General features: G+C 44.3%; 1 protein-coding gene across 8 annotated transcripts in view; it reads left to right on the top strand.

The window, feature by feature from the left end:
* Nucleotides 1-23,314, top strand: part of LOC134539976 (obscurin) — a 570,520-nt gene that overhangs the window by 327,678 nt on the left and 219,528 nt on the right. For all 8 annotated transcript variants that reach the window (XM_063382379.1, XM_063382380.1, XM_063382377.1 and 5 more), the window contains 3 exons: nt 7,495-7,632; nt 13,757-13,904; nt 21,655-22,668. In XM_063382379.1, the coding sequence (XP_063238449.1) occupies nt 7,495-7,632; nt 13,757-13,904; nt 21,655-22,668 (1,300 nt within the window). The remainder of the gene's footprint in view (nt 1-7,494; nt 7,633-13,756; nt 13,905-21,654; nt 22,669-23,314) is intronic.

Below are 23,314 nucleotides of genomic sequence, written 5' to 3'. Positions count from 1 at the left end.
CTAATGTCGCATAATTATGGACTTATTATATCTCGTGAAAATAATACCACAATCGTTTGTCCAAATAAATTTTTAATAATATAACCATAACTCAAGAAATGGGGAAAAAATGGGGTTTGAAGGACACTTTAAATTTTTCAAATTTATTTTAAATTTTATCTGAAACTTTAGACTGAAACATTATTATATAATATGACCTATTGCAGCATGGTAATGAAAAAACAGGAGTTTAAATAATAAACAATAATGCATAATTTCTGTACCGTAAACAATATTCAACCCGTTTTTTTGTTGTTGTAAACCTTCTAAATATAATTTTAAACTTTTACTAAAATTACGATGAGACCAACTATTAATGCAAGGGATAAATATAACAAGGGTTGAAGAACCAAGACAACTCGTTTAGTAGGTATGCTATTGATAGTATTTCAGAATAAATGGGTTCTTAGCATTCTACCTGCGCCTGCAGGCAGTACCGAGAGAGATTTGTTTTTATTGTTTAATGTATAATTTATATCAGACATTTTTATTTAGGTTTTTATCGAAAATTTAAATAATTATTAACTATGTACAAAAATTTATTTAGGTTGTAGTGTAAATTTTTCCAATTGTATTGGAAAAGTATAGAATCTCTTAATAATACCTATGTGTTATGAAAAAAGATATTATCAATTAAGTAAATAAAAGCCGGCTACATCCGATAGTATACAGATGTGGCTGAAGGCCTGCTTTTTCGCACAAAGTGTTTGAACGTCAATGCGCTCTGGTCGCGCGAACTCTCAGCTTTTAGGCGCGCGAAATTCAAATTTACGAGAGCTGCTTTTCACGCATGTGACTTAGCAGCGTTTCGGTTCCGGACATACATTCCTTTACAATAATAGCTTCTTCTTTTTGTTTTTTTTAATTTTTTTCTTCTTTTCCCTGCCACCCATTAAATTGATATCCCGCATTTCCGAACACGCTGTATACCCGGCGCGGCGGTGATTTTTTTTCCTAACCTAACTGAAACTAAGTGTATTTGGGAGGGGTCGGGTTAGGGAGGGACCTAGGTGCGTCTCAGGCCGAAGCCTATACGCCTAGTCATGCTGGGATTAGCCATGCAAGGAGAGGGTCGCATGCATCATGTGCTAGGAGGGGATTGGCCGGCCATGCAAACGATTGGCGCCATGACTAACTCCCCTCACTCTTAAATATAGACTATAACTATAGATAGGTTGGGCCCAGGTAAAACCTGCATAGACACAGGGAAAACCCTGGGCACATTCATGCGGGATGCAAATTGGCATGCATTACGTGTAGGAATTTACAGGAGACAGAGGATGGTCTGGATGAAGTGTTGGAGAGAGTAGAAATGAGTCTATCATGCGGGGGTTGGGCACTTGGACTCGTGGTCCGCTTTTCCAGTTGTCCAGTACTGGATTTAGTGACCAGGGACGCAAGCGCCCCTGGTGGTGAGTGGTTGCACTGACCACTCACTCCGCCGCCAGTCAGCACCTAAAAAACTAAGAAACTAAAACAGAAAAAAGATAAATGACTTACAAACTAGGCATTTCGTTACGAAATATGCAGTTGGCTGGGCCGAGGACTGCCGAGCACAGCGCCGTGTGGAAAGCCTTCATTTCACAGACGAGAGAGCCACACCCGAAGTTCCCCGAAGTTCATGCTCGCTTTTTTCTTCCGTTCTATCTCATTGTATAAACCGGTTGGCATTAAATTTTGCGGTCGATTAGGATAGGTTAGCTACATTATAAATACTTTAAAACATCGTGGATGGTTGGTTATATTAGGTAAGTATAGCTACATTAAAAATACTATAAAATCATTTTATGGTTGCTTAGCAAATAACTTTTTAATATGTAGCTATCCAGGGCTAGGAAACCGTTTACATTATTTCACTGTATCTTTAATGGAGCTATCCTAACCAAATCAACCGTCCACAATGTTTTAAAGTATTTGTAATGTAGCTAACCTAACCTTTTACAATGAACAAAAAAAAAAAAACGAAGATGCACGATCGGTCGTTTGGCTCTCTCGTCTGTGAAAAGCAGGCTTCCCGCGCCGTGTAGCCTCGGCACCGAGTGCAGGAGCTATAGGCTGTCTCACGCTTAGACTGCACTTCAGAGTGCCCACTGTTGCCAGATTGATGCTGCCTGGGCTGTTAACATTTAATTTTTTTTTTTACATAATCCTTACTTATAACAAGTTTCAATACATTTTCTTTAATTTTACTATTTGCTGATTTTTTTTCTAAGAACATAATGTCTATTGACGGTATTATCACAGGTGTAGTCATTCTGACAAAAATAAAAATAATTCAGTGATAAACACCAATCGTTATTTCACAGAAAAAAAACTATTCGTAGAAGTCGGTCACTATTAATAAAAAGGCATTCAATAACATTGTGTGCTGTGCTCGAAAGAGTAAAATGTTTTAATATTGAATTACATAAATAAAATGTTTACTAAAATAATTCAGACGAATGTAGTCTTTCTATTACAACTTCTTAGGAGTAAAAATGGTATATTATCACATACAGAAACAAACAGAAAAAATGCAGTCCTTAAATTCTCATTCGAAATTTTACTTTACAAAAGACAATATTTCAAATACATTTTAATTTTTTTCATTATTGTAACGCCTTAAACGTTTGTGTTCTATAACGTATGTCTTGCAACAGAGCACGCCGAGACAAGGACAGCGATAATGGCAAAAATCGAGTGTTGGAAGGAGAGTAGAGGTGTAAAATTAACGAAGAAAAAGCGTACCCGTATGTATTCGTTACTATAACAATTAGTAGCCCACACGTTACTATCGTATCGTTACGTTACTCGTTACTTCTGATACCCTCATAACATGCTATGTTACGTTAGAGCAACGAATCGAGTCGTATTGCGTACACGTACAGTATGACGTCGCGGCGTCGCAACATTCGTAATTTGTAGACATTACATACCAAACTGCGTAAGCAGGCGCGTAGGAAGCAAATATTTAATGGGAAGGCAAAGGAGAGTATCATTATAAGTGGTGGATTTAACAAAGGGGGTGTCCGGGGACTCTCCCCCGGTAGAAAAAAAAAATTGTATTCTAAGGAGCAAAATGGTACTATTTAAGCATCTTTCGTACATAAAAATAGAATGTACTACTAGCAGAAATTTTAACTTTTTTTTAAAACAAATTTACTTATGGCTCGGCATCACAAAACAGTGTTCACTTTTCAGTTTTCGCTTCGTAGAATTCATTTTAAAGGCAAGTTGGAAAGGTCTATACATCAATCAAATCTCAAGTAAGGCTCCAAATTTTTCAAAATATACTATTTAGTATTCATTATATTTTTTTTGAAGGGAGTACTAGAAAGTATTTAGATTGTATTCAGAAAGGTCAAAATCATATTTTTTTTAGCATTTAAAATTTGAAAGTTAAAAAATAATAATAATTTTCGAAAAATGCAGTTCAACTAAAAAAATAAAAATATATAGATGGAAAAAAAACTTTTTGCAATAACAATCATATAATTTTATTCAGGAAAGTCTTCAGTTTATTTTGACATTCAAAATGAACAAAAAACTTTTTATTTTTTTTTATTTTTACTGTCAGACTTAATAAATCAAGGTCAATACAGAAAAGGTCTATACATCAACTTAATCTGAATTAAGGCTCCAAAGTTTTGAAAATCTACTATTCGTTATATCTTTTATTGAATGGAGTACTAGAAAGTATTTACATTGTATGTATTCAGAAAGGCCAAAATATTTTTTTTTAGCATTTAAAATTAAAAAAGTCACAAAAATTAATTTTTCGAAAAATGCAGTTCAACTTTAAAAAAATTAACAATTAAAGATGGAAAAAAGCTTTTCGCAATAACACTCATATCATTTTATTCAGGAAAGTCGAAATTTTATTTTGGTATTAAAAATTAAAAAAGTCAATATTTTAATTTTTTTAGTGTCAGACTCCCCTTAAGAATAAGTTTAAAATGCGAACCCCACAGAATAGGCGAGTGAAGATGCTTAAAAATAACTGCAAATCTGCTTGATAAATTCTTGTTCAATGATTTGTAGATTCAAAGAAATTTTTTTTTTTACTCGATGGAATAATCACGAGCGACGAGCGGAAAAAAATAATGTACCAACATACTAAACTTTAATGTTAAATAGGTATATTACATATGGTTTTCGGGATCATGTAAAAATTCATCTCAGTCTAAACTGCTCAAAAGTAATACCTGAGTTAAAGGAATCCAACTCTTCTTTAGGATCATTTGTCTTCACAGGAATTACAGCCTTTTAGGCGGTGGTTGTGATGAACTGCAGGACTGTGCAGAACGGTTGTTGAAGAAAAAGTTGATGCTTTTCTGAGTCATTGTACGCCGCAAAAATTATAATACTGTTATAAATTAAATGTTTTTCATCACTGCCATTCCACACTACTTACTCACGATACTATAGATAAATAAGTTTATTTTAAACAGTTCTGTAGTACGGCTCACAAAGTTTCTTGGACTTAAAAGCAAGACGTACAGCTGTTGAATAATGACTGATGTGGAAAGCGCTCTGCTCGTCAGGTCGTTACAGTTAGGTAGAAACTTTGAATATATATTCAAAGGTAGAAACGAGGCGGGGTGAATGCAAGGGTCTGAAGGTCAGGTAGGCAAGGGTGGACAAAAACGGTGCGTAAGCTACTGCAACGAGCGGAAACATTTACTGGTCTTATATCCCACAATAATATTTCCGCTATCAGCACTGTGAAACGTGAATATTTAGAAGAAAACAAGAACAGTTGCCGTATTTATTGTGCCTGTACACTTATCGAGGAGTCTTAATTTATTTTAAGAATAAAGTAACGCACAGACAAGAAAATCCCACAAAACCATTTAGCATTGCAATGAAGACAATGCCTCTTGTTCATCTGAAAAAAATGAAAAAAAAAATGAAATAAAACATGTCTTAAACAAAAATTAAAACAACAAAAATCTTTTGTTATTAGAATGAATTTAATCATAATAATAAAATCCATACTACGAAAAATGCGAGTAACAAGATGCAGCCGTGTGTAACGTTTCGTTACTCGATGGCTCACCCGTTATTCAGTACCGAATACATGCGGTTTGCTACAGCTCTAAAGGAGAGGGTAAATGCACGCTGAAAACTAAGGACGAGACGCTCTATAGGTGGTGAATCGAGACGTGTCCTGAAGAGATATATATATATATAGACAGAGAGAGAGAGAGAGAGAGAGAGAGATAGCCGTTTAGGAAGGAAGGGTGGAGGGGGCTGGGTGGAGCCGAGACTGCTGTGTCGACGTGTTCTGGTGACGCCGCAGATCGTGAAGTAGTCTGGGTCAAAGAGCAGGGGGTGTGGAGGGGTTAACGACGTCGAACCAGAGTCGCTTGCGTGTCAGTACCTCCTACTTTCGGCGCTCCGGGTGGATGGTTGCTGCGTATGGGGGCCCGGTTCATGAACAACGCAAGGAACGCAAACGCAGAAATTCAAACAACAACGTTTTCAAAAACTTCGTTTACAAATCACGCAAGTAGTGATGGGCAGAACGGATCTTTTGACCGAATCGGTTCTTTTGGATCAGTTCCGTGAGATGATTCGTTCAGAACGATTCGTTCATCTCGGTCAATTCGTTCTTTTCTGTGTATGGGATCTGGCTCTTTTATCAGGTGTCGTAACTCGTTCATCTTTTAGAGTATTACGTACGTGTTTTTGTATTTGAATTTGAACATTGCTTTCCGTAGCCAGTCAGTGGCGTAGCCAGGATTTGCGTATGGGGGGTGTTAAGAAGCATGCCCCCCCCCCCCCCCCCCGTATTAAAGCGGGGGGTGGGGGGGTCCTCCCCCGGGAAAATTTGGATTTTAAGGTGTATAATAGTGCTATTTTAGCAGTTTTCGGTACTTAAATTTAAATATTGTAATGGTAAAAATTTTATTAATTTTAATATGAAATTTGTTTGAGTGATGAATAAGAAATTAATTAAAGATTTGGAGCTAAGGGGGGGGGGGTTCGAACCCCTAAAACCCCCCCCTGGCTACGCCCCTGTAGCCAGTGAATCACAGTTGCGTATATGAAACAAGATTATTTATATTTTATTACTTTTTAAGTTACAAATATATGTAGACCAACACATTTAGAGAAAAAAGACAAAAATTTAATACTACTGCAATTCAGTATGAAGAGAAACAAATGAAGTACATTAATTAACCCAAAAATGGCAAGTGTGAACATTTGTAGTTACTTTCCCTGTTATTTTTTAATTCATACGGTTTTTTTTTGTTTTTTTAGTTTTTTATTTCCAAATTTGTGTATGTGAATGTGAAAAAGCAATTTTAAACCACTACTTAACAGTTGACATTTTCAGGTATAGATACTTTTCATGTTACCCTATTTTATTTGATCAGTTATCGTTTGCTCTTGTTACCGGCTCTCAAAGAGCCGGTTCTTTACATCGCGAACGAATCGCAAGATTTCGTTCTCTCAAAGATTCGTTCTTTTTGAACGAATCGTTAACGAACGACCCATCACTACACGCAAGACGAAAAAAAATTTCAACGTGAGCCTTGTCCAGCTTTCAACTACTTGCGTTTTCGCCTTAAAAAGTGTTCTGAAAAATTTTAATGATGCAGACGGTGTTATTTTCCTCATATGAATCACGTTTTCGCTTGTTAAAATAATTCGCTCGGGAAAAACAAATAAAGCTTTTAAATCAGTTGATGTACGTGCTTTCATGACTAACATGATTATGAAAAGAAAGCCTGGAAAAAATAAATTATGCAATTTCAAGTTTTAGTGTTCATGACGTCTTGCGGCTGCTTTCGTGATTCATAAACGACAGTGATTTCCATGCGTTGGTTGCGTCGTTGCGTATTTGGCGTCCCTTGCGTTGTTCGTAAACATAGCGTAAGCTCAGGTGAAGTCTCGGGTCCGTAATATAAGAAGAGATGCCGGAGAACCCTGTGCAGACGAAAGCCGTGCAGCAGATATCAGTTAAGTATGGTGCCTTCTTCAGTTGTCTCTGGAGTCGCGACTGCTCTGCGTTATTAAATGTTTTCCTTCACAGCAAAAAAAAAAAGTGACGTTCTCTGAGAAATAAAACATGTTTAAAAAAAAGGTATAAACTATCTTAAATAATGTCAATACTAACGTCCTATGTAAAAAAATGTATTATCTTTAAAAAGCAAATGATATGTATTTAACTGTTAAAGATCGCAGAACATTCGTTTTACTATGCCACGAGTAATAACTTGATTTAAAATGACTGTGAGTAAAAAATTTAAATTCAGCACTGTAGTTAAGATTAAATTTGAAACGTTCGAGCCAGCCCAGGCCAGTAATAAGCTTTGAGGGTGTGATACGATTTCAAGCAGGTTTGACGAGAAATCGGAAAGAAATATTTCGTCCCATATTTGCCTGAAGCTCGGTTGTTAATGTGAAGCTGGAGAGAAGACGTGAAGGTGTCCCAGGATTGGTTCACTGTGATGTGTCGTGTTGCAGGATTGGTTCACGGTGACCGACAAGGAAGGAAGGAGCAAGGAGCGCTACCTTTTCCTCTTCAAGGCCAGGATCCTCGTCTGCAAGGTCAAGCGCATCTCTGAAGACAGATCCGTGTTCTTGCTCAAGGAGATCATAAGAGTAAGTGCAGAGCTCTTGTTCACTTTCCACACCGTCATTTTTTTTTTTTTTACGTGAATACGTCTTTAAAATTGCTTCCATAGTGGGAGGCTATTCAAAAAACGAATGATAACAAAATCGGAGGGTACCGTTTGGTGTTGCAGCTACATATCTATCATCTCCGTCCAAAATTTAACTACACCGCTGGATAGCTAAATGATCAAAGAATTCGTTACGCTGAGTGAGGACTGTGACGCATCGCGCGCGGTGGAGGGGGAAGCGCCGCCATTTTGAGGTCATTTTGCTGCGTTTCGAGATTTCAATTTAGTATAACTTTTGACCCGGAGAAGCTACGACGTTTGTTTGAGTTTCAATCGTCAGCTCTCGTCAAAATCTGTCGAGTGCATATATAAACATTAGTGTAAAATAGTTACAGTGAATATATATGGTGTTAAAATTTCAAAAAATTATCAAAATATATAATGTCGGTCTGTACGCGACTGCTTAGTATTCAAACATAGCTTTAACATACATAAAAATTTTGCATAGAAAATATTACCACTCACGTACACGTATTCACATACAACACACGGCTGTGTCCATGACAAAACCACTCCCCATTGTTTTGTAAATGGAAAAGAAATATTAATTTGAATTACAGTAATTGTACATTTGTACAGTTACATGAAAACAACTGTTTCACTACAAAATAGTGTTCGCAGTAATACTGGGTTCGGATGCTCACACGGGCGTTTATGCTTTGTGTTGTCCCAGTACCTCCAATAGTTAAAGTTATCTGAAAACAGTTCCCTGATTAATTTTCCAGTGTTAACTGCGCATACTCGAATGAAATAAAGTCCAATATTCGAATATTTAATTATTTTTCCATGATTTAAATTATTGTGCTTGAATGAAACATCAATTAAAGTTTAAAATTACGTGCCAATTGTTTTAAGAAATTCTTAGTATTATCTCGGAAAATGTATTCAATATGTATATGCGAAAATAACCATGGCCATGTGTTGTACAAAGCTATAATATCTTTTTATAAAAGTATTTAAAAAATCTGTGTAGGTTTTTCGTGTTGGCACTTTAATCTATTTGAAATCATATTTATTCTTTCACAATTTAATTTAATTTTTTTTTTTTACATCTCAACATGAAATGAATGATAAATATAATTACCATGCCTTGTAAGATTCATTGTAATGATTATTGCAGTTAGGTCTGAAAAGGTTTGAGAAATTGACAGCGTAATGCCGATACATAATTGATAACATCAAAGTATGTTTCCACACAGCATTTTTTTTTTAACCTATTTGAGTGTTTTTTTTTGTTGACAAAATCAATATTAATTACTGTTTTGAACTGGTAATTTTTTTTGTAATTTTTAGTTATTTGTCTGTTTGTTCCATAGTTGTTAATAAATATTATTTGGAATTTTCTGTAATATTTTACGCGAAACCTCTTTTATAATCGATCAAAATACTACGTAAGTAGTTTAAATACAGTAAATAATGATTAACCTTCATTAAAATAATAGTAATAAACCTCCATTTAAATAATAATAATAATTAGTCATTCTCTTCTTCGTAGAATTGTATGTAATTACCCCCCCCCCCCCCCTTTTTCCTTCTGGATTAAATGTCCACGTGATTGCAACAAAGAAAGCCTCGTGCGCTGAGTGAAGGGCGAGGAGAATCCAACTGAAGAGGGATTACGCCTCGCCATCTTGCAATTTCAAATATTTTTATACCGCTTGCAATGAAGCTTCCTTGCTTTTTTTTTTTTTTTTGACGTGACGTCTAATAAATCGATGAACGCCGGCTGCACGCACGAAAAAGTGTCTCGTAACGCACATTGTACCGTTACGCTGTGTCCCGTTACGCTCATTGTACGCTTGCGCCGCATCTATCTCTTCCAGTCGATTGGAACAACCATCGATTTGACTTTTTCGAGGCACATTAAACTTGAAACACTCCCATTCGTTTCCTACTTTTCCTATCATCGTTCTATCCTTAACAGAATAACACAGATTGGAAGAAGTTAAATAGCAAACATGTATAAAAGTTATAGTTAAAATAATCTGTTCGTTAAAGTAATAAACATATTTGAATTAATGAGTGCAAATAAAATAAAATGTATCAATTCAATTGTAGATTTCATTTCACTCCTTCTTTGTATCCATACAAAATATTGATAATTTAATAAAAATTATTAAATTTTATTTATAAAATTTTGCAATCATTTCATCAATGTTTTGTTATGACGTTGTCACGTTAAACTATCGTCCGTAAACCAACTTTACAGACAACAATTTTTTTTTGTGTCAACTTATACATAGCCACACATTTCAATCCGAACGTCAAAAATGCTTTGAAAATCATGTTTCGTTGCATAACAAACGACGTGAAAACTTGGAAACCAACTTAAATTGTTCATGTTTTGGCCCGGAATTCACCCCCACGGGGACGTGGTTTTTTTCGTAAACAAGAGCCGTAACTCTTGGCACAGCGCCCAGTCGTACAGACGAGCTCCGCAGTCCGCACAGTTATTCGTGGCCAAGCGGACTAGACGGAGGAGCTGGCAACTGACGTACCTACTGTAATGGTTACCAACCTTCACGGTAGATGTTCAGACATGACGTTGTGTGGCGACAATGCGTTCCGCCGCACGCATGTGAACTGCGCGCCTCGCATAGCCACAAAAAAATGGTTGTCTGTTAAGTCGGGTTACGGACGATAGTTAACGTGACAACGTCATAATAAAACATTGATGCATACTTTTATGAATAAAATTAAATCATTTTTATTGAATTATCACCATTTTGTATGGATACAAAGAAGGAGTGAAATGAAATCTACAATTTAATTGATAAATTTACTTTTATTTGCTCCCATTAATTCAAATATGTTTATTACTTCAACGAAGAGATTATTTCAACTATAACTTTTATACATGTTTGCTATTTAACTTCTTCCAATCTGTGTTATTCTGTTAAGGATAGGACGATGATAGGAAAAGTAGGAAACGAATGGGAGTGTTTCAAGTTTAATGTGCCTCGAAAAAGTCAAATCGATGGTTGTTCCAATCGAGTGGTAGAGAGATAGATGCGGCGCAAGCGTACATAGAGCGTAACGGGACAATGTGCGTAACGGGAAAATGTGCGTAGCGGGACAATGAGTCATCCTTTTTCGTGCGTGCAGCTGGCATTCATCGATTTATTAGACGTTGTCACGTCAAAAAAAATCGCGTGCGTGCGTGTGTATGTGCCCGACTATAGTCTGACACGCTGTCAAAGCTGCGAGCGGTCTTCACATGGGTGCGTTATTGCACGCCATCCATACGTAATGAAAACATTTGTTTGCTCCGAATAACTTCAGTCTACAGCTCCTTAGGTTATTCCACTTCGTAACGAATTACCTTGAACGGCGAAATGTCTGAAAATCAGTCACGTTCAAACCACGATAATGCCAAATTAGTGATTTTGTTGGATTATTGAATGTTCATATGATTTTTAGTTGGAATACCAAAGAAAATGGTATTTCAAACGAGCTGTAAGAATATGCTCTGATGAAGAAAAAAGTAAATAAATAAGTCAGATGTGCCCACCCCCCCCCAAACACTATGACTCACCCCCCCCCCCCCCCCCCGAAATTTTTAATGCCATTTTCTCAATTATTTACTCAATTATTTTATAATATTATACTTTTTAGTATTATATTTTATCACATTTTGCATAATTAAAACTGATTTTCTAACAATAATAATTTTGGTCATATCAGGTAATATTTCCATCCTGAACCGACAGATGCCAAACTGCTTTTGTTGAGGAAAGTGTGGGGTTTGCCAATTTGATTTACAAGATCCCTTTCAATTATCAAAGCACCAGAAACTTTTTTTCACATTAGAAGCTATAATTATGTAAATAATATATACATTTTTCTCGTCTTTTAACCACCCCCCCCCCCCCCTGAAATTTTAATGACGCAGTCTGCGTCGTTACCCCCCCCTTGTGGGCACCCCTGAATAAGTAAATAAATATATGCGCGTTGTGATTTTCGAGAAAAAAATCCCACGTGACTTATTACCCGCTATAGTCTTTCTCATGCTTAGATTGCAGTACAGAGTAAGTGGCAAACACTGTTTCCAGATTGCTGCTACCTGGCTTGTGCATATTAAAAATATCATTTTATACCACGTTTAATAATAATATGTTAAATATATATATTAATTTTACTATTGTTGATATTTTGAGACCATAATTTAGTTATGACGGAATTTTCACCGTTCGTAGTCATTCTGACGAAAAATTATTCAGTGCTAAACACCAATTATTATTTAACATGAGAAACTGTTTGTAGAAGTAAGTCTCTATGCTCAAATGAGCAAACTTTTGTAATATTAAACGTTGTAAAAAACAGTTCACAAAAAGCATTTGAAACCAAGGTGGTTCTTTCAATTTAAACTCTTTAGAAATAAAAAATAATAATAATATCAGACGATGCTCTTTAATAAATACATTAAGAAAATAAATTTTCAAAATTTCTGATTTAAAATTTTACTTTAAAGAATACAATTTAACAGATACTTTAAAAAAATTATATCTTTAAAATGTTTTGTCTAAAACAGGGTTTCTCTCTGTCGTATACTTGGCATCAGAATGCACAGAAACAACGATAGCGCTAATCAAGGGCGCAACAACTTGGGGGGGGGAGAAGGGTATTTTGCCCCCCCCCCCTTCTGAAACCTTGAAAGAAAGTGCTGTGTAATCAATTTTTAGATAATAAAACTGCTTAAATAGCACCATTTTCCACCTTGAAATACAAATTTTTGCCGGGGGAGGACCCCCGGACCCCCCGCTAAATAGGGGGGATCGATGATTCTTTATATAAAGGTATTTGCCCCCCCCCCCCTTTTTTTTGGAAATTTAGTTGTTGCGCCCCTGGCGCTAATGGTAGAGATCGAGCATTGGAAACAGACAGTAAATGCTCATTTAAATACACACTGCAGTCTAACGATGAGACGTGCTATAGGAAACAGGAAATAGTGTACCGAAACCATGAACTCCTAGCGAGCAAATGCCGTCGACGCAGTAATACGACCTGGCGGCCGAGGTCAACTTTTCGGAACACACCCGTCAAAGTCCGAAAGCAAGTGGTTTGATTGGTGCCAGATTACAGAAAGCCGGATTAAAGAACTTTAACTGTGCACATGTGACCAGCCCAACTGCGTGTCCAATTCAAAAAGGAAATGAGGGTTAGTGTTGTGGGGAGGGTATTTTTCGGAACCCAGCCTCCTTCATTACGAGGAGGATCTGATGACGACTCACATATGAAGCAGTGCCTTTATTTCGTGATTAGTTTCTAATTGGTTAAAATGGTTAAGGGGACGGCCTAGTCAGGAGTGTATCTGAGTCAGCGAGGCGGGATGATAAGCGCGACGCTCGCCGGTGCTTCTAGCGCGGTGTCGCCTCTGCTGAACTGGCGCGCAGTCTTCTCGTCGTGCATAGGTCAACTGTGATATTTGAGCGGTAATCAAAATGTTATATGGCGGAGAAATGATGATAAAGGTGTAATGCAAGTCCCTTGAGTGCTTTCAAGAATCTTTACCGGGTATTTCATTCCTAAAATTAATCTGACAAAATGGATTTTACAGTTTTTCATTTAAAAGAAAACGGAAACGTATTTTATTCGTCCGCCCTTAGTGTATTCTTAAATGCGTTTCGTAAACAGACACCATTCGTAATGTCTTCAAAAGTTTTTTTAAACCGAGTCTTTTTTTTTTCTTCTGAATGTCGGCGCATCGTGTGCGACTAAAGTGGACGAGGGCCTTAAATACCAGTAACTAACCTATTAATATATGTATTTTTTTTTCCTTTTTTTCCTTTTTTTTTTGCTTATTTTTATTTTATGTTTCCCCACTTCGTGGTGGGGAGGGGGGTTTTGGGAGAGCAGTAACTCTACCCCTGATACGCCCTTGTTATTAGAGACTGAAAAAGAAAAGAAGTGTGGTTGCGATGACCTTGTTGGGACAGAATACACAGTCCTGGCTCGTGAGACGTCTCAGCTGGTATGCCCTGCGATGTCAGGTGGAAGGTGCATGTCGCACGTGTGGTGAGTGCTAAGTGAGGTGTGTGTGGCAGCTGCCCGAGGTCGCCGTGAGGGACCGCAGGGAAGAGCCGCGGGTGTTCGAGCTGCACCGCGCCGACTGCCAGCTGCAGCTGTGCGCGCACGAGCCCGCCGTCAAGGGCGCCTGGCTCAGGGAGGTCCGCCTGTACGCGGCCGACGTCGGTGAGCAGCACCGTCCACCACTTCCTGGTCCGCTCCGAGTGTGCGCGTTCCGAGTGTGCCCGTCCCGAGTGTGCCCGTCCTAGTGTGCCCATCCTAGTGTGCCTGTTCCTAGTGTGCCCATCCTAGTGTGCCGTCATAGTGTGCCCGTCCCGAGTGTGCCCGTCCCGAGTGTGCCCGTTCCGAGTGTGCCCGTCCTAGTGTGCCCGTCCTAGTGTGCCCATCCTAGTGTGCCTGTTCCTAGTGTGCCCATCCTAGTGTGCCGTCATAGTGTGCCCGTCCCGAGTGTGCCCGTCCCGAGTGTGCCCGTCCTAGTGTGCCCATCCTAGTGTGCCTGTTCCTAGTGTGCCCAACCTAGTGTGCCGTCATAGTGTGCCCGTCCCGAGTGTGCCCGTCCCGAGTGTGCCCGTTCCGAGTGTGCCCGTCCTAGTGTGCCCGTCCTAGTGTGCCCATCCTAGTGTGCCTGTTCCTAGTGTGCCCATCCTAGTGTGCCGTCATAGTGTGCCCGTCCCGAGTGTGCCCGTCCTTAGTGTGCCCGTTCCGAGTGTGCCCGTCCTAGTGTGCCCGTCCTAGTGTGCCCGTCCCGAGTGTGCCCGTCCTAGTGTGCCCATCCTAGTGTGCCTGTTCCTAGTGTGCCCATCCTAGTGTGCCGTCATAGTGTGCCCGTCCCGAGTGTGCCCGTCCTAGTGTGCCCATCCTAGTGTGCCTGTTCCTAGTGTGCCCATCCTAGTGTGCCGTCATAGTGTGCCCGTCCTTAGTGTGCCCGTTCCGAGTGTGCCCGTCCTTAGTGTGCCCGTTCCGAGTGTGCCCGTCCCGAGTGTGCCCGTCCTAGTGTGCCCATCCTAGTGTGCCTGTTCCTAGTGTGCCCATCCTAGTGTGCCGTCATAGTGTGCCCGTCCCGAGTGTGCCCGTCCCGAGTGTGCCCGTCCCGAGTGTGCCCGTCCTAGTGTGCCCATCCTAGTGTGCCTGTTCCTAGTGTGCCCATCCTAGTGTGCCGTCATAGTGTGCCCGTCCCGAGTGTGCCCGTCCTTAGTGTGCCCGTTCCGAGTGTGCCCGTCCTAGTGTGCCCGTCCTAGTGTGCCCATCCTAGTGTGCCTGTTCCTAGTGTGCCCATCCTAGTGTGCCGTCATAGTGTGCCCGTCCCGAGTGTGCCCGTCCCGAGTGTGCCCGTTCCGAGTGTGCCCGTCCTAGTGTGCCCGTCCTAGTGTGCCCATCCTAGTGTGCCTGTTCCTAGTGTGCCCATCCTAGTGTGCCGTCATAGTGTGCCCGTCCCGAGTGTGCCCGTCCCGAGTGTGCCCGTCCTAGTGTGTCCGTTCCTAGTGTGCCCGTTCCTTGTGTTCCCGTCCTAGTGTGCCCATCCTAGTGTGCCTGTTCCTAGTGTGCCCATCCTAGTGTGCCGTCATAGTGTGCCCGTCCCGAGTGTGCCCGTCCTAGTGTGCCCGTCCTAGTGTGTCCGTTCCTAGTGTGCCCGTTCCGAGAGTGCCCGTTCCGAGTGTGCCCGTCCTAGTGTGCCCATCCTAGTGTGTCCGTTCCTAGTGTGCCCGTTCCTTGTGTTCCCGTCCTAGTGTGCCCATCCTAGTGTGCCTGTTCCTAGTGTGCCCATCCTAGTGTGCCGTCATAGTGTGCCCGTCCCGAGTGTGCCCGTCCTAGTGTGCCCGTCCTAGTGTGTCCGTTCCTAGTGTGCCCGTTCCGAGAGTGCCCGTTCCGAGTGTGCCCGTCCTAGTGTGCCCGTCCTAGTGTGTCCGTTCCTAGTGTGCCCGTTCCTTGTGTTCCCGTCCTAGTGTGCCCATCCTAGTGTGCCTGTTCCTAGTGTGCCCATCCTAGTGTGCCGTCATAGTGTGCCCGTCCCGAGTGTGCCCGTCCCGAGTGTGCCCGTCCTAGTGTGCCCGTCCTAGTGTGTCCGTTCCAAGAGTGTCCGTTCCTAGTGTGCCCGTCCTAGTGTGCCCGTCCCGAGTGTGCCCGTTCCGAGTGTGCCCGTCCTAGTGTGTCCGTTCCAAGAGTGTCCGTTCCGAGTGTGCCCGTCCTAGTGTGCCCGTCCTAGTGTGTCCGTTCCAAGAGTGTCCGTTCCGAGTGTGCCCGTCCTAGTGTGCCCGTCCTAGTGTGTCCGTTCCGAGTGTGCACGTCCTAGTGTGTCCGTTCCGAGTGTGCCCGTTCCGAGTGTGCCCGTCCTAGTGTGCCCGTCCTAGTGTGTCCGTTCCGAGAGTGCCCGTTCCGAGTGTGCCCGTCCTAGTGTGCCCGTCCTAGTGTGCCCGTCCCGAGTGTGCCCGTTCCGAGTGTGCCCGTCCTAGTGTGCCCGTCCTAGTGTGTCCGTTCCAAGAGTGCCCGTTCATAGTGTGCCCGTTCCGAGAGTGCCCGTTCCGAGTGTGCCCGTCCTAGTGTGCCCGTCCCGAGTGTGCCCGTCCCGAGTGTGCCCGTTCCGAGTGTGCCCGTCCTAGTGTGTCCGTTCCAAGAGTGCCCGTTCCTAGTGTGCCCGTTCCGAGAGTGCCCGTTCCGAGTGTGCCCGTCCTAGTGTGCCCGTCCTAGTGTGCCCGTCCCGAGTGTGCCCGTCCTAGTGTGTCCGTCCCGAGTGTGCCCGTCCCGAGTGTGCCCGTTCCGAGTGTGCCCGTCCTAGTGTGCCCGTCCTAGTGTGTCCGTTCCAAGAGTGCCCGTTCCGAGTGTGCCCGTCCTAGTGTGCCCGTCCTAGTGTGCCCATCATAGTGTGCCTGTTCCTAGTGTGCCCATCCTAGTGTGCCGTCATAGTGTGCCCGTCCCGAGTGTGCCCGTCCCGAGTGTGCCCGTCCCGAGTGTGCCCGTCCCGAGTGTGCCCGTCCTAGTGTGTCCGTTCCAAGAGTGCCCGTTCCGAGTGTGCCCGTCCTTGTGTTCCCGTCCTAGTGTGCCCATCCTAGTGTGCCTGTTCCTAGTGTGCCCATCCTAGTGTGCCGTCATAGTGTGCCCGTCCCGAGTGTGCCCGTCCCGAGTGTGCCCGTCCCGAGTGTGCCCGTCCCGAGTGTGCCCGTCCTAGTGTGTCCGTTCCAAGAGTGTCCGTTCCGAGTGTGCCCGTCCTAGTGTGCCCGTCCTAGTGTGTCCGTTCCGAGTGTGCCCGTTCCGAGTGTGCCCGTCCTAGTGTGCCCGTCCTAGTGTGCCCGTCCCGAGTGTGTCCGTTCCGAGTGTGCCCGTCCTAGTGTGCCCGTCCTAGTGTGCCCGTCCCGAGTGTGCCCGTTCCGAGTGTGCCCGTCCTAGTGTGCCCGTCCTAGTGTGTCCGTTCCAAGAGTGCCCGTTCATAGTGTGCCCGTTCCGAGAGTGCCCGTTCCGAGTGTGCCCGTCCTAGTGTGCCCGTCCTAGTGTGCCCGTCCTAGTGTGCCCGTCCCGAGTGTGCCCGTCCCGAGTGTGCCCGTTCCGAGTGTGCCCGTCCTAGTGTGCCCGTCCTAGTGTGTCCGTTCCAAGAGTGCCCGTTCCTAGTGTGCCCGTTCCGAGAGTGCCCGTTCCGAGTGTGCCCGTCCTAGTGTGCCCGTCCTAGTGTGCCCGTCCCGAGTGTGCTCGTCCTAGTGTGTCCGTCCCGAGTGTGCCCGTCCCGAGTGTGCCCGTTCCGAGTGTGCCCGTCCTAGTGTGCCCGTCCTAGTGTGTCCGTTCCAAGAGTGCCCGTTCCTAGTGTGCCCGTTCCGAGAGTGCCCGTTCCGAGTGTGCCCGTCCTAGTGTGCCCGTCCTAGTGTGCCCGTCCTAGTGTGCCCGTCCCGAGTGTGCCCGTCCCGAGTGTGCCCGTTCCGAGTGTGCCCGTCCTAGTGTGCCCGTCCTAGTGTGTCCGTTCCTAGTGTGCCCGTTCCGAGTGCCCGTTCCGAGTGTGCCCGTCCTAGTGTGCCCGTCCTAGTGTGCCCGTCCCGAGTGTGCCCGTCCCGAGTGTGCCCGTCCCGAGTGTGCCCGTTCCGAGTGTGCCCGTCCTAGTGTGCCCGTCCTAGTGTGTCCGTTCCGAGAGTGCCCGTTCCGAGTGTGCCCGTCCTAGTGTGCCCGTCCTAGTGTGTCCGTCCCGAGTGTGCCCGTCCCGAGTGTGCCCGTTCCGAGTGTGCCCGTCCTAGTGTGCCCGTCCTAGTGTGTCCGTTCCAAGAGTGCCCGTTCCTAGTGTGCCCGTTCCGAGAGTGCCCGTTCCGAGTGTGCCCGTCCTAGTGTGCCCGTCCTAGTGTGCCCGTCCTAGTGTGCCCGTCCCGAGTGTGCCCGTCCCGAGTGTGCCCGTTCCGAGTGTGCCCGTCCTAGTGTGCCCGTCCTAGTGTGCCCGTCCTAGTGTGTCCGTTCCTAGTGTGCCCGTCCTAGTGTGCCCGTCCTAGTGTGCCCGTCCTAGTGTGTCCGTTCCTAGTGTGCCCGTTCCTTGTGTTCCCGTCCTAGTGTGCCCATCCTAGTGTGCCTGTTCCTAGTGTGCCCATCCTAGTGTGCCGTCATAGTGTGCCCGTCCCGAGAGTGCCCGTTCCGAGAGTGTCCGTTCCTAGTGTGCCCGTCCTAGTGTGCCCGTCCTAGTGTGTCCGTTCCTAGTGTGCCCGTTCCGAGAGTGTCCGTTCCTAGTGTGCCCGTTCCGAGAGTGTCCGTTCCTAGTGTGCCCGTCCTAGTGTGCCCGTCCTAGTGTGTCCGTTCCTAGTGTGCCCGTTCCTAGTGTGCCCGTCCTAGTGTGCCCGTCCTAGTGTGTCCGTTCCTAGTGTGCACGTTCCGAGAGTGTCCGTTCCTAGTGTGCCCGTCCTAGTGTGCCCGTCCTAGTGTGCCCGTCCTAGTGTGTCCGTTCCTAGTGTGCCCGTTCCGAGAGTGTCCGTTCCTAGTGTACCCGTTCCTAGTGTGCCCGTTCCGTGAGTGCCCGTCCTAGTGTGTCCGTTCCTAGTGTGCCCGTTCCGAGAGTGTCCGTTTCTAGTGTGCCCGTCATAGTGTGCTTGTCCTAGTGTGTCCGTTCCTAGTGTGCCCGTTCCGAGAGTGTCCGTTCCTAGTGTACCCGTTCCGAGAGTGTCCGTTCCTAGTGTGCCCGTTCCGAGAGTGCCCGTCCTATTGTGTCCGTTCCGAGAGTGTCCGTTCCTAGTGTGCCCGTCCTAGTGTGCCCGTCCTAGTGTGTCCGTTCCTAGTTTGCCCGTTCCGAGAGTGTCCGTTCCTAGTGTGCCCGTTCCGAGAGTGTCCGTTCCTAGTGTGCCCGTCCTAGTGTGCCCGTCCTAGTGTGTCCGTTCCTAGTGTGCCCGTTCCGAGAGTGTCCGTTCCTAGTGTGCCCGTCCTAGTGTGCCCGTCCTAGTGTGTCCGTTCCTAGTGTGCCCGTTCCGAGAGTGTCCGTTCCTAGTGTGCCCGTCCTAGTGTGCCCGTCCTAGTGTGTCCGTTCCTAGTGTGCCCGTTCCGAGAGTGTCCGTTCCTAGTGTGCCTGTCCTAGTGTGCCCGTCCTAGTGTGTCCGTTCCTAGTGTGCCCGTTCCGAGAGTGTCCGTTCCTAGTGTGCCCGTTCCGAGAGTGTCCGTTCCTAGTGTGCCCGTCCTAGTGTGCCCGTCCTAGTGTGTCCGTTCCTAGTGTGCCCATTCCGAGAGTGTCCGTTCCTAGTGTGCCCGTCCTAGTGTGCCCGTCCTAGTGTGTCCGTTCCTAGTGTGCCCGTTCCGAGAGTGTCCGTTCCTAGTGTGCCCGTTCCGAGAGTGTCCGTTCCTAGTGTGCCCGTTCCGAGAGTGTCCGTTCCTAGTGTGCCCGTCCTAGTGTGCCCGTCCTAGTGTGTCCGTTCCTAGTGTGCCCGTTCCGAGAGTGTCCGTTCCTAGTGTGCCCGTCCTAGTGTGCCCGTCCTAGTGTGTCCGTTCCTAGTGTGCCCGTTCCTAGTGTGCCCGTCCTAGTGTGCCCGTCCCGAGTGTGCCCGTTCCGAGTGTGCCCGTCCTAGTGTGCCCGTCCTAGTGTGTCCGTTCCTAGTGTGCCCGTTCCTTGTGTTCCCGTCCTAGTGTGCCCATCCTAGTGTGCCTGTTCCTAGTGTGCCCATCCTATTGTGCCATCATAGTGTGCCCGTCCCGAGTGTGCCCGTCCCGAGTGTGCCCATTCCTAGTGTGCCCGTCCTAGTGTGCCCGTTCCTAGTGTGTCCGTTCCTAGTGTGCCCGTCCTAGTGTGCCCGTCCCGAGTGTTCCCGTTCCGAGAGTGCCCGTTCCGAGAGTGTCCGTTCCAAGAGTGTCCGTTCCTAGTGTGCCCGTTCTGAGTGTGCCCGTTCTGAGTGTGCCCGTTCCTAGTGTACCCGTTCCTAGTGTGTCCGTTCCTAGTGTGCCCGTTCTGAGTGTGCCCGTTCCTAGTGTGCCCGTTCCTAGTGTGTCCGTTCCTAGTGTGCCCGTTCCGAGAGTGTCCGTTCATAGGAAAAGGAAAAATCAATGGGTATTAGAGTGTTATTTAAAGTGCTCGCCAATACCTATTTCAATTCATTACTTCTCATTAGAAAAACTTTAAAAGATTTGATTGCCTCGTAAAATGACCCAACATCACATGAATTTGTTTGAAGAATTTATAAAACTAACCCTAAGGTAACTTATCAGGAAAGAACTTAGTAGTTTATTTAGGTAAATTAACAAAACCATAGTTGAAGAGTTATTTATTTATATTTTTAAGTAGTTTTATTTTTTTTTTAATTTTCTGGAGGCAGGCCTGGGGTGTATTCCATAAATGCCCCTGTAGAATCTCATGGCCCAGGGCCCCGCAAAGTCTAGGACTGCCACTGCTGGCCCGCCTATGGTCTCTCTCTCACTTAAATTGCCGTACGGAGCAAATGGCGCCCGCTGATTCACACCACCTGGCTTGTTAGCATTGCAATTAGGTGATAAGTGTGATGCTTGCCGGTGCTTCTAGCATAGTATAATCTCTAAGCACAAGGCTGTGGGCTGGCCAATGGCACACAGTCTCCATAGGCCAACTGTGGTAATTGTAACATTATGTAGCGGAGAAATGAAGATTGAGTTCTACTAAAAGTTCCTTGATTGCTTTCAAGAATCTGTACAGTATGTTTCATGCGTAAAAAAGTATTCTGAAAAGTGCAGAAATGAAGATTGAGTTTTACTAAAAGTTCCTTGATTGCTTTCAAGAATCTGTACAGTATGTTTCATGCGTAAAAAGTATTCTGAAAACACACATTTTAGCTATTTCCATTCTTATAGAAAAGTTTAAAGACCTAAGTAGGGAAACAGAATTGTTTTTTTTAACTTTAATGTATTTTTAACGCACTTGTAAATAGATGCAACTCTTGATACATTGAGCAGTTTTTAGTTTGCGTGAATATTTCTGAAGCTCTCACACCGTATGTGGGCCCAGGTTAGTTACAAATTTTAAAACACCACAGTTAAAAAATAATAATAAATAAAACACAGTCATCGTTACTGTGGCCATAACTGTGAATGTGATTTGCGCATATTTGCATAACCATTCAAATTTTCTATGAATTATACTATCAATAGTTCTGCTATTGGGGCAAACTCCAGCATTAATACAAAATATCGAAACTCAACCAGGCTCCCCATGCTGTAGCCTACGCACCCAGCCTACAATTTATTAGTGGGATATATTTCTCATGACTTAGCTTTTGAATTTATTATAAATTATAGATGTGTATTAAGTACGTATATAGCAGAATATCGTAGAATTAATATGTGTTGTAGCGTACATAGCTGCCTAAGTGTTTGGATTTCAATTCTCAAAGCACTGTTTTCATTCATAGATTGAATTTTATAAATCATTCATCATAGTTTGAAAAGGTAGCAGTTGTTTAAGGAGCTCTGGGAATGTGATGACAGTCACTCAGGGTGTTTGCTGTTGCAGTCACCCCCGAAGAGAGCTCGGCTGACGACCTCCAGATCCGGGCTCTGCCGGAGCCAGCGAGCGAACCCGCCGAGCCCTCGGCACCGGCGCCTGTTGAACAACCCCTGCAAGAGACCTCCCTCCAGTCGGCGGGAGCTCCCTCCGACGTCACTCCGACAGACGGCGTCGCAAAAGTACAAGTCCCGGTGCGCCAGACGGCCGACGAAGGCGACCCAGGGGTCGAGAAGCCTTCGAAACCGGCCCGGAAGAAGTCCAAGGCGAAGCTCGAAGCGAAAGAGCTCGCTGACGTGAGCGCCCAAGAGGAAACCCGAGCAGCCACTTCGGTGATAGTTGCTGAAAGCCGGACCGAGGTCAAGAGCTCAGAAGAATTTGGCGGAAGCACGCCGGTTACAAAAGTCGAAGTTGAGACTGCTGCTGCAACCCGAACAGAACCCGAACTCGCCCCTGCATCTGTGGGAGGATCCGAACCCACTCTCGCACCCGAGGAAGATCAACTGGTCACTGCTTCCTTGAAAGAAGAACAAGATTCATCTGCTCAAGTGAAAAAAGAGGAGAAATTTATTCCCAAAGAGGTTGAATCTATCCTGTTTCAAGAAGAAGTTGAGCCGGATACTTTGGGAAAGAATCTAAAACAGGAAGTCAAACAAAATTGTGATCAAGCAGTAGAATCTGAAAAGACATTTGGCATTGCGAAAAGTCTTAGCTCAAAATTATCAGAAAGGTCATTTGTGTCAGTCGAGGAGAAGGTCGAAGAGGTAAAAGATACAAAGCCAGTGCCTGCTTCCAAAAAGGCTGAACTGACCACCGTCACAGAATCAGAAGCACAACCACTTCATGTACCAAGAGACGAAAAGGAGGAAATTGTGGTAGTTAGTGACGGAGACATCAATACCCAGGTTGCCCCAGCTTCACACCCTGTCGATAGTCAACAAAACTCTGCAGACATGTCTCGCCAGTATTCCAGTGTCGAAATGAAGAGTACGAGGATATCTTCATCCTCGTCAAGAGTTCATGGTAAGTTCAGAACAAGTAGCTGCAACTTCCAATGCTTATATGCTCTTCAGTCGCTAAGTTTCATTCTATGTAGTTGCATTATAAGTAGGCCTACCTCAAGCTATGCCTAAATCGTATGCCAAGCAATCTGTTTATTTACAGCATGCGCTGATTTTAGGCAGCTTACTTTATAATCAGCTCTCAATACACAACCAGCACTCATAATAGGAAAATCACATTCTACTCGATTCAAGGAATACTGGTGTTATTTTCTGATACATGTTAGTTTTCAAATCCTAAGCAAACGACCAACTAAAAAAAGGTCCTATACAGCGTAGAAAGATGTTACTAAGTGTACGTACCTATAGTTATGTAAAGTTGCAGCACTTAATATCCTTTGTATGTTAGCTTAGCTTAGATTTCTATGATTTAAGCAGCTGCTACTTAAAATAAATTGTAATATGCTTAGTGAAAAAAATGAGGAGAGACAAACACACACACCAAATAATGTAATTTGCGTCTTCTTAAAACAAAAAAACTATTCCACTTGACTTACAGTAGCCTTATATAACAATGCACATTGAAATATTAATGTCTTCCAATTGTAATCTGGAACAATGAAGTTTATAGTCATATGTAATGTTTTAACAGCCATAGGTGGAATAAT

The sequence above is a fragment of the Bacillus rossius genome, chromosome 16, assembly GCF_032445375.1.
Source record: "Bacillus rossius redtenbacheri isolate Brsri chromosome 16, Brsri_v3, whole genome shotgun sequence".
Classification (NCBI taxonomy): Eukaryota; Metazoa; Arthropoda; class Insecta; order Phasmatodea; family Bacillidae; genus Bacillus; species Bacillus rossius.
The sequence above is the reverse complement of the archived record's forward strand: the minus strand, read 5'-3'. Positions and strand labels throughout refer to the sequence as shown.